Source organism: Triticum aestivum, chromosome 7A (assembly GCF_018294505.1).
Source record: "Triticum aestivum cultivar Chinese Spring chromosome 7A, IWGSC CS RefSeq v2.1, whole genome shotgun sequence".
NCBI classification, from domain to species: Eukaryota; Viridiplantae; Streptophyta; class Magnoliopsida; order Poales; family Poaceae; genus Triticum; species Triticum aestivum.
Window position 1 is genome coordinate 625,362,286 of NC_057812.1, and position 10,174 is coordinate 625,372,459.

The 10,174-nt window shown below is 49.1% G+C and overlaps 1 protein-coding gene across 2 annotated transcripts in view; it reads left to right on the forward strand.

The window, feature by feature from the left end:
- The window catches only part of LOC123148751 (uncharacterized), a 31,035-nt gene extending 22,979 nt beyond the window's left edge, over positions 1–8,056 (forward strand). For both annotated transcript variants that reach the window (XM_044568241.1, XM_044568240.1), the window contains one exon: positions 7,691–8,056. In XM_044568241.1, coding sequence (XP_044424176.1) covers positions 7,691–7,849 — 159 coding nt within the window. In that variant the 3' untranslated portion in view covers positions 7,850–8,056. The remainder of the gene's footprint in view (positions 1–7,690) is intronic.
- The last annotated feature ends 2,118 nt before the right edge of the window (positions 8,057–10,174 follow it).

The window sequence follows — 10,174 nt, forward strand, 5'->3', positions numbered from 1 at the left end:
AAAATCCTACCGAGTGAAGAGCAATCCTCTCACTCGGGGGCTTAGCTGCAGCTTCGTGCTCGCCTAAGTTTATCAAAATCCTACCGAGTGACGAGCGATCCTCTCACTCGGGGGCTTAGCTGCAGTCCAAGCACTCGCCTAAGTTTATCAAAATCCTACCGAGTGGTAAGCCAGCCTTCCACTCGGAGGCTTAGCTGCAGCCTCGTGCTCGCCTAAGTTACAAAAATCCTACCGAGTGAAGAGCGACCCTCTCACTCGGAGGCTTAGCTGCAGTCCAAGCGCTCGCTTAAGCACAGGCACCTTGCTTTGAATCTGCATAAGACATTTTGAGCCAAAGGCAATCATATTCAAGCGCCAAATTCAAGTTTGAATCAATATTTAAAGGAACCGAAAGTGCTCAGGCGTCAAGCCTGTTAAAGTTTGTCGGTTACAATTCCACTCGGCATACCGAGGCAAATTTAAAGAGTCGAGCCAGAAGAAGTTTTTTTTACCCCTCCCGCGGAGGGCTGGAAGGTGCAACGAATTCATCAAGGTCAATTCCGTCGGCGATCCGAGTGGCAGCTGCAAGGAAAGTCTCCATAAAGGACCTGAAGTCGTGCTTCTTGGTATTGGCCACCCGAAGGGCCGCCAGCTTCTCCTCTCGTGCATCTTTGCAGTGGACTCGGGCCAGACACAGAGCGACATCTGCACCACACCGAGCCGAGGACTTCTTCCACTCTTGCACTCGACCAGGGATCGTGTTCAAGCGGGCCATCAGTGACTCAAGGTCATTCTGAAGTGTCTCCTCAGGCCAGAGCGTCGAGTCGATGCGAGATGTGGCGGCCTTCAGCCTTGCGAGATAGTCCACGACAGCTGCAACACGAGACTCCAGTCGGAAGACATCCATGGCAACTTCGTCGTTCACCGGAGAATTGACGGGGTCAAGGTTTGGCTCCAGTCGGCTGGTTTCTTCTTCAAAGTTTTGACAAAATTCTGCAAGGATGATCATTAAGTCAAGGAGAGAGTCGAATGGAAAAGGCCACAATCGGAAATATTTGCCAAACATGAAGATTTACCTTCAAGCATAAGAAACAGCTTCTTGGCAAGGCCACTCAGGAAGGTTTCCAGTTCAGTTTTCTTCTCAGTCAATTTGCTGACTTGGTCGGTCAGGGCAGCTTTGTCAGTTCTCAGTCGACTGACCTCCTTGTTGGCAATCCCAAGAGCAGTTTTCAGATTGGTATTGTCTTGTTCGAGCTTGGTGACTGAAGCCAACTTCTCGTCAGCAAGCTTGATCTTCTCAGCTAGCTCAAGGTCTTTCTTCTGCTGGGCCTCCCTTACCTTACCTGCAAGTTACAGCGAGATCAGATGCCGAAACTAGCAAGGGAAAAGGCAGTCGTCAGGGTCTCACCAAACATACCTTCGGTCTCCTCCTTTGCCTTTGCCAGCTTCTCCTGAACCAGCTTCAAGCTCAGCTCGACTTGAGTATGCTTCTGTTCCAGCTCTGAGTAGCGAGCCACAAGATCACAGGAGTTCTGCGAAGAACCAATCGACTAAACGTCAAACGTAACTCACTTCCGAGTGAAAAAGGGAAAAACACACGTTTCTAAGACTACAGCCGAATACAAGCATTCGACCGTAGTCTCGGGGACTACACCCAGTGGGTGCACTCAGCGTGCCCCCACTAATCCTGTTGAAGACAAAGTCGACCAGTCGACCTCAAAAAAAAAACAGTGTGCAAGACGCATTCTCTAAGACTGTGATCAACTGCAAGCAGTCGACCACAGCCTCGGGGACTACACCCAGTGGGTGCACTCAGCGTGCCCCCACCGGTTTGCGAAATCCAGTCGACCAGTCGACTGACAGAAAGATTGAAATCATAAAGCCTAAGGCCGACTGCCAGCAGTCGACCTTAGCCTTGGGGACTACACCCAGCGGGTGCTCTCAGCGTGCCCCCGCTAACACGGAGTTTATTCGACACACCCAGTGGGTGGCTAATATAAATCCCGGAAAAGAAAAGTTTCTGGTAGCATATCCAACAGAACAAACAGCAGTCGACTGACCTGGACATTGCTTTGGAGGGCAGAGCTGGCGTCATAAGCTGCCTGGCTCGCATCCCGGATGGTCTTCAGCTGCTCCATCATGAGTCCCGCCTGGCGTATTGCCTCCTTCGCTGCACCAGCTTGGTCCTCTGGGACGTGGTGAGTCGTGAAGAGGGAAGGCTGCTGAGCACTCGTCAGTGGATTCGCGAAGGACACTGTGTGTCGAGTGGTGTTCTCTTCCTCCACAGTCAGAGTCTCAGGCGCCGTCACATCCTGAGGCACCTTACTGGCGGGCGTTTTCCGACTCTTCCTGCGTGCCAGTGGTTCTTCATCCTCGTCGTCGTCAGGAAGATCGATAACAGTATGGGGCGGAACTGCGAAGAAGAATCAGGATCAGAGGTCGCAAGTCAGTCGACTAACAACGGTGTTAAGAATACAATACCTGGGTTCGAAGTTGCCGCATCCTCCATCTCGTGGTCTTCGGCCCGGGCCGAAGTCTCAGAGGTAGCAGCACTGCAACTCCAAAGGATCAGTCGACTAACCTCAGTGTCGACCAAAGATAAAGTTCGCACAGAGTAAGAAAATATGAGCAACACAATTACCCTGATATGGTGAGGATGGACACCTTCATCTTCGGCAGGAGCTTGGCCGGCTTCGATGAGGCCGCCCTGGGCTGCTTCGGCGCCTTTTCAGTCGGCGCCGGAGAGGTGGTCCGAGGGCGCTTGGTCGACTGAGTGGCGGTCCCAACCCCCTTACCACGTTCGGTCGAAGGGTCGTGGACAAGCTTCGACCGCCTTTCTGAGCGCGGTGGAACGACCTCCTCCTCCTCTTCTTCCTCGTCCTCGATGTCGTCTTCATCACCTTCATCATCATCATCGTCGTCATCATCCCCTGCAGCATCCGAATCCCACTCCTCCTCTTCCTGGCTCTCGCCCCCGCTCGCCTCGCCCCCGCTCGCCTCGCCTTCCTCAGTCGAGGCTTGTGCCCCATTGGGCATCGAGTACAGCTCGGTGAGGGCCTAGCAGATGCTCAAACAAGGATCAGTCGACCAGTCGACAGGGTTAACAGAAATGAATACGACAAGGACTCAGTGGAGGGCAGAGCAAGTGTACCTTGTTTGGGTTGCTGTTGTGGTCGAGTGGAGGAATCCTTCTGGCTCCGTGCGGGTTGTCCCTGTTTCCGGTAACGGCTACCATCCATCTTTCCAGAGTGACATCGTCGACTTCTTCTGGATGGACTCTAGTCTCGTCTTCGGGCCCACAGTACAACCACATGCTGTGGCTCCGGAATTGAAGGGGTTGGATGCGACGCCTGAGGAAGACCTCCAGAAGATCCATGCCCGTCACCCCCTCCCGAACCAACTGCACCACGCGCTCCATCAACATCTTCTCGTCGGCTTTCTCCTCCGGAATCAGCTTCAGAGGGGAGGGCTTGTTCACTCGGTCCATGGTAGACGGAGGGAGTCCACTCGACTGCCCTGGCGTCGACTGGACCTGGCAGTAGAACCAAGTCGACTGCCAGCCTCTGACGGACTCGGGAAAGCTCATGGGCGGGAAGGTGCTATTATTCCTCACTTGAATCCCCAGGCCCCCACACATTTGGACGACTCGGGTCTTCTCGTCACCTGGGCTAGCCTTCTTCACGGTCTGAGAGCGACACGTGAAGATACGTTTGAACAAACCCCAGTGCGGTCGGCAGCCCAAGAAACCCTCACACATGGACACGAATGCAGCAAGATAGGCAATGGAGTTTGGGGTAAAGTGGTGGAGCTGCGCTCCAAAGAAATTCAAGAAGCCACGGAAGAAAATGCTTGGTGGCAAGGAAAACCCACGATCAACATGAGTGGCCAGGAGCACGCACTCACCCTCTTCTGGCTGTGGCTGCCACTCCTTCCCCGGCAACCTCGCAGCTCCGTGAGGGATCAAGCCCTTGTTGGCCATGTCGAGGAGGTCCTTCTCCGTGATGGTCGACTGGATCCAGTCTCCTTGGACCCAGCCTTTCGGCAGGCGGGATCTGGACGAGGACCCTCTGCGGCTGGTGGATCTCCCCTTCGCCTTCTCCGATGCCGACGCCTTCTTGGCACGCTCCAGCGCCGCCGTCTTCTCCTTGGCCATGGTCGCCGGTGAGATGCGCGAAGGAAAGTGGTGCGGAGGTGAGAGCGAGCACGCTGAGCAGAGAGGAAGGAGGCAGAGGGAGAGAGGGAGAATGCTGAGGCGCAGCACAGAAATCCCCGCCGGGCGCATTTATAAGGTCTCTTCCGAGTGGCTGACATGTGGGCCCGGTCGATCTAATCATATCTGGGAGCAGTTATGAGGACTGGATACGTGGCGAAAAAGGCGGCGCGGAGATCGAGGCATCTATGCCCCGTCCCATCCGAACGCCGCGGTCTGCCCCGCTTCGCGCGCGCCCCCAAATTTCGCACCCCGCGGAATCCGCGAGCAACAAATCAGTCTGTCAGACGCGGTGTTTCCGGCGATCCGTCGCTCGGAGATCGTCGAAGCTCGAAAGATCACTCGACGCAAAAATAGAATGGATCGAGTCGACCGAAGACAAATTGCTCCCCGTCAACGAAGAGATTCTAGATCCAGAACAGCGCACAACTAGAGCGCAAAGGTTAATCGAAAACGACATCAACGCCTTCTTCACTCGAAGCCTCAATCCATTCGGGGGCTAATGATAGGGTTATGTACCTAGGGTAGGGTCATGGACCTGTTCCAAGTAACTTACCCTAGGACATCCCTAGAAGAGGTTGCCTTCCAGTCGACCAACGAGGATTCACTCGACTGGCCTGAAGGACTCGACCACGAAGACTCACTCGACCACCAGGAGGCCAAGAGGCACTCTGCACCGCAACGGCCTGTAATTAAGTAGACTTTATGATAGTAAAGGCATTTTATGTGGGGCGTTATCAGTAACGCCCCAGACTTAACTCACCTTAAACCCTCTCCTACGTGGGCTGGCTGGGGGCCTGGCGCACTCTATATAAGCCACCCCCCTCCACAGGCAGAGGGGTTCGGCACCTTGTAATCCATACGTTCATAATCCACTCGACCGCCTCCGGGCTCCGAGACGTAGGGCTGTTACTTCTTCCGAGAAGGGCCTGAACTCGTACATCCTTTGTGCTTACAACCTCTCCATAGCTAGAACCTTGTCTCTTCATACCTACCCCCCACTCTACTGTCAGGCTTAGAACCACGACAGGCTTTGCGTGCCAAGACCCGCAAAGTAGTCCAAGGGGACGCGAATACTCAATTTTTCCACCTCATTGCTAATGGTAAACACAGAAAGAAACGGATCTTTCAGCTAGAGCAGGATGAGGGTACTATTTTAGGGCAGGATAATATCAAAACCTATATCACCGAATACTATAGACAGTTATTTGGACCGCCGGAGGCCAATTGTGTGTCCCTCGATGAGTCCAGGGTTGAGGACGTGCCTCAATTGACTGCTGCTGATAATAATATTTTGATTGCCCCGCTCTTAGAAAAGGAGGTGTTCGATGCTATTGCACAAATGAAAAACAATAAGGCTCCCGGTCCGGATGGGTTCCCGGCTGAGTTCTATAAAAAGTGCTGGCACATTATTAAGGGGGATTTACTACCTATGTTTCATGATCTATTCTCTGGACAGCTTCAATTATTTCACTTGAATTTTGAAACTATCACATTGCTTCCGAAGAAAACGGATGCTGCGAGGATCGAGCAGTTCAGGCCGATCTGCCTCCTCAATGTTAGTTTCAAAATCTTCACCAAGGTCGGAACTAATAGGCTCACACAGATTGCGCAATCTGTGGTGCAGCAATCCCAAACTGCTTTCATGCCGGACAGGAACATCCTTGAAGGGGTGGTTGTCCTTCATGAAACGCTCCATGAAATCCATTCCAAAAAATTAGATGGAGTAATTTTTAAGGTGGATTTCGAAAAAGCGTACGATAAGGTTAAGTGGCCATTCCTCCAACAGGCATTGCGTATGAAAGGTTTTGATGAAGCCTGGCGTCGACAGGTCGAATCATTTACGCAAAAAGGGAGTGTGGGAATTAAAGTGAATGACGACATAGGTCATTATTTCCAGACACATAAAGGCCTAAGACAAGGAGATCCGATGTCCCCTATCCTGTTTAACATTGTGGTGGATATGTTAGCAATTTTGATAAGCCGGGCTAAGGAAAATGGTCAAGTGGGTGGGTTGGTTCCTCATCTTGTGGAGGGAGGTGTTTCCATCCTTCAGTACGCCGATGATACAATCATCTTTATGGAGCATGATTTGGCCAAGGCGAGAAATATGAAGCTTGTGTTATGTCTGTTTGAACAACTGACAGGGTTAAAGATCAACTTCCATAAGAGCGAATTGTTCTGCTTTGGTAGAGCCAAAGACGACCAGGAGTCTTATAGGCAGTTGTTTGGGTGCGAGTTGGGGAGTTTACCCTTCTCTTACCTTGGTATCCCGATTCACCATCGTAGGCTAACAAACAGAGAATGGAAGTGCATAGAGGATCGATTTGAGAAAAAACTGAGTTGTTGGAAGGGTAAGCTCATGTCATACGGAGGCCGGTTGATATTGATTATTCGGTGCTCATGAGTATGCCTATGTTTCTCTTATCGTTCTTTGAGGTCCCAGTTGGTGTTAGGAAACGTCTGGACTTCTATCGGTCGCGCTTCTTTTGGCAGGGTGATGAACTTAAAAGAAAATATCGGCTTGCTAAATGGGACATCATCTGTAGACCGAAAGACCAAGGGGGTCTTGGTATTGAAAATCTTGAAATCAAGAACAGATGTCTTCTTAGTAAGTGGTTGTGGAAACTGTCTTCTGGGACTGAGGCCATGTGGGCGCAGATCCTCCGCAACAAGTACCTCCAAACAAAAACATTGTCCCAGGTCGCAGTCAGGCCGACTGACTGGCCTTTCTGGAAAGGACTAATGAAAGTCAAACAATCTATGTTCAGTAGGACGAGATTTGTTATTGGAAACGGTACAAGTACTCGTTTCTGGGAGGATACTTGGCTTGGTGAATCACCTTTAGCCATTCAATATCCGTCTCTATATCGGATTGCTCAACGACGTGAGGTGTTCGTGGCAACGGTATTCCAATCTATCCCCCTTAATATTCAGTTTCGACGGTCGCTAGTGGGCAATCGTTGGGAAGAATGGATTCATCTAGTTAGGAGACTGATGGAGGTTCAACTTTCTCACCGACCCGATATATTGCGTTGGAAGTTGACTAGTTCTGGAGTATTTTCAGTTAAATCAATGTATATTGATGTTATTAATTCAACTGCTATTCCAACTTCCAAGTTTGTTTGGGCTGTCAAGGTGCCTTTAAAAATAAAAGTGTTTATGTGGTTTGTCCATAAACAAGTTATTTTAACAAATGATAACTTGATTAAACGCAATTGGACAGGACCTACTAGGTGTAGTTTCTGTGATCGGGATGAGACGATTAAGCATTTATTCTTTGATTGCCCGTTGGCTAGAGTTCTTTGGCGGACGATCCATATTGCTTTTAATCTTACTCCACCGACTTCTGTCAATGCTTTATTTGGGACATGGCTTAATGGGGTTGGGCCTGTTCTCACAAGACATATTCGGGTTGGAGTTTGCGCTTTGTTATGGACTATCTGAAATTGCAGAAATGATTTGGTTTTTAACAGAACATCACGGATTCATTTCTTGCAGGTTATTTTCCGAGCTACGACACTGATCCGTTCGTGGTCGCTACTCACTCCGATGGAGGCCAGGGAGCATTTGGTTACTGGATCTATCCGTTGGGAGATGGTCGCTCGGGATATCTTCAACCGGTTTGGATGGCGGTCATGTAATAGGATAGGCAATTAGTTTCCCTATCTATTGTTAGCCAGCCGGTTGTGGCTTCTTTTTAGGGCTAGTTTGTATATCTAGCCGTCTGTAGCTCTGTGTGAGCTGCATTTCTTTTTATCCTTTTGTTTAGCTGGAGATTGTGGAACCTTGTTGGCACTTTTGCCTTTTTTTATTAATAAGATGGCCGTATGCATCGTTTTGATGCAGAGGCCGAGGAGACCTCCCTTTCGGAAAAAAAAACGTCTTTACTGTGAGCATCAGAGCTCTCTTCAGATAGTAAGTGGCACGTGCTTTGCACACCGGTGACATGCATGCCGACAATTCATGTTGGCATTTCATGAAGTATAAAATATGGGCAATAAATTTGTACCAAGTGATTGCGAAGTGGAGTATGCCTGGATACACTTTCTTATGTCGTTTCCTTCTATATGTGTATATCATGAAAACAATTATGTCTCGCTTTCCAATTTTTTTATGTTGTTGTAGAAAGTTTCCTGAGAACTACCATGAGTTTTTTTAGAAACAATATACTAGAGACAAATTTGTTTTAGAGAGCACTCATTCAGACCATTCACACTCAGGCCTACCACGTCATGATTTGCAAGAAGGAATTCCAGGATAGCCCACTTTACCAATCCGAGCCTGCCCATAAATGCCTAGCTTTCTGGGACAATGTTGCTGCAACACGTTACTCACCTCTTAAAAATGTCTAGGCATATCTCGAACTCTCCCGTCTCTTCTGCCCGTCTCCTTCCCGTCTCCTGTTCTAGGCTGTGTTCGCTTCACGGGATTTTGATACTTTTCCATAGGAATGTCCGTTCCACAGTTTTATCTCCCTTGGCAGCGTTCGGATCAAAGGAAACATCTACAATATCCCTGTGGAAAGATTCTCTCACAGTCGCCATTCCAAAGGATTTTGTAAATCTGGTCTAATCTCTTTTTTGGGCGGAGGCCCGAGGCAGCCACTATGCAAGCTGAATAAAAAATTACTCCACATGGCAGTGAGTGAAGATAAACCGGCATGCAATGAATAAAATAATATACATTCTCGCATTGCTAGTCCGAACACCTCTGTAAGGTTTTCAATGAACCGAACACCTCTCCTTTTTCTCATTCGTCTGTTTTGGGTCATGCAGGATTGCACTGTACAACCAACTCCGTTCCTGTACTTTTTTATATTCCTTAGTTTTTCTGACCTGCATACCGAACGGGCCCCTAGTATGTTTTAGATCCAACGCACAGGTTCTTCATACCTTCTGTACTATGGCCATCGCTCCGCACCATGACGATGTCATCCGGCGCCACTCGATGGACTATGGCTTTGCAGGCCTCCCAGGCAGCCATCTCCGGCCTCCTCCGAGCCACCTGGCTGTGGCCGACAGATGTCGAGATGTGAGCATGTGCTGAAACGGACGGTCGTGCCAACTGAATTTTTTGCTTGTGTGATGGTAAAGGGAAATAAAGTTTCAGCAACAGAGCTGGGTACCGCCGAATGGATACTGAGGTAGTGCGCCAAAACAAATGTGGTGTGATTATTTATTTGTTCAGACGGAGGATAGCACTGGCGAGGCTGGGAGTGACAACACTACATGGAGGAAGAAATGGCGGTGGCCACGGGGAGGGAAGGCCACGGACCAGGGGGAAGGCCAGCATGTGATGGGAGAGCGAGACAGGTGCGCTTTTCAGGCCCCGTGCGCTTTTCAGCCGTTGGATGCCGAAATCGATGGCTCACGTTGTTAGAATTTGCCACATATTGACCGTTGGATGTGTAGATCGGATGGTCTAAATTCAAAATAATTCCCACACTATAGAATGGTATAGATATCACACTTTTTTTTGACAAAATCACGCAGCTAATTAAAGAAGGCCGACTTTCACTTGCTGGTGAATTGCCCTAAATGATACTACAATTTTACCAGTCTTTGTGCTCAAGTAGAGAAACATCAAGACAAATTAGAGCTTATTGAGTATTTCCTTCGTTCCAAATTACTGGTCGTAGTTTAGTTTAAAGAGTAGTACTTAGGGAAATCTGTGTGTGCATCCTTCATTGGTTGTTCAGAAAGACACGAATAGGGATAATACTTCCAGAGAATTCATACTACTACCTCCGTCCCGGTGTATAAGTCATTCGCGTAGTTCTAGGTCGATAATTTAACTATCTAAATATGTATTATATGTGACAAAAAATATATATTTAGAAACTACATCCGCGTGGAAATCTAGTGGTATATTTTTCATGACATATAACACATATTTAATTTCTCAAATCGATGACCTAGAACTACGCGAATGACTTATACACCCAGACGGAGGGAGTAGTTTATGAAGTATCTGTTGAGAGAG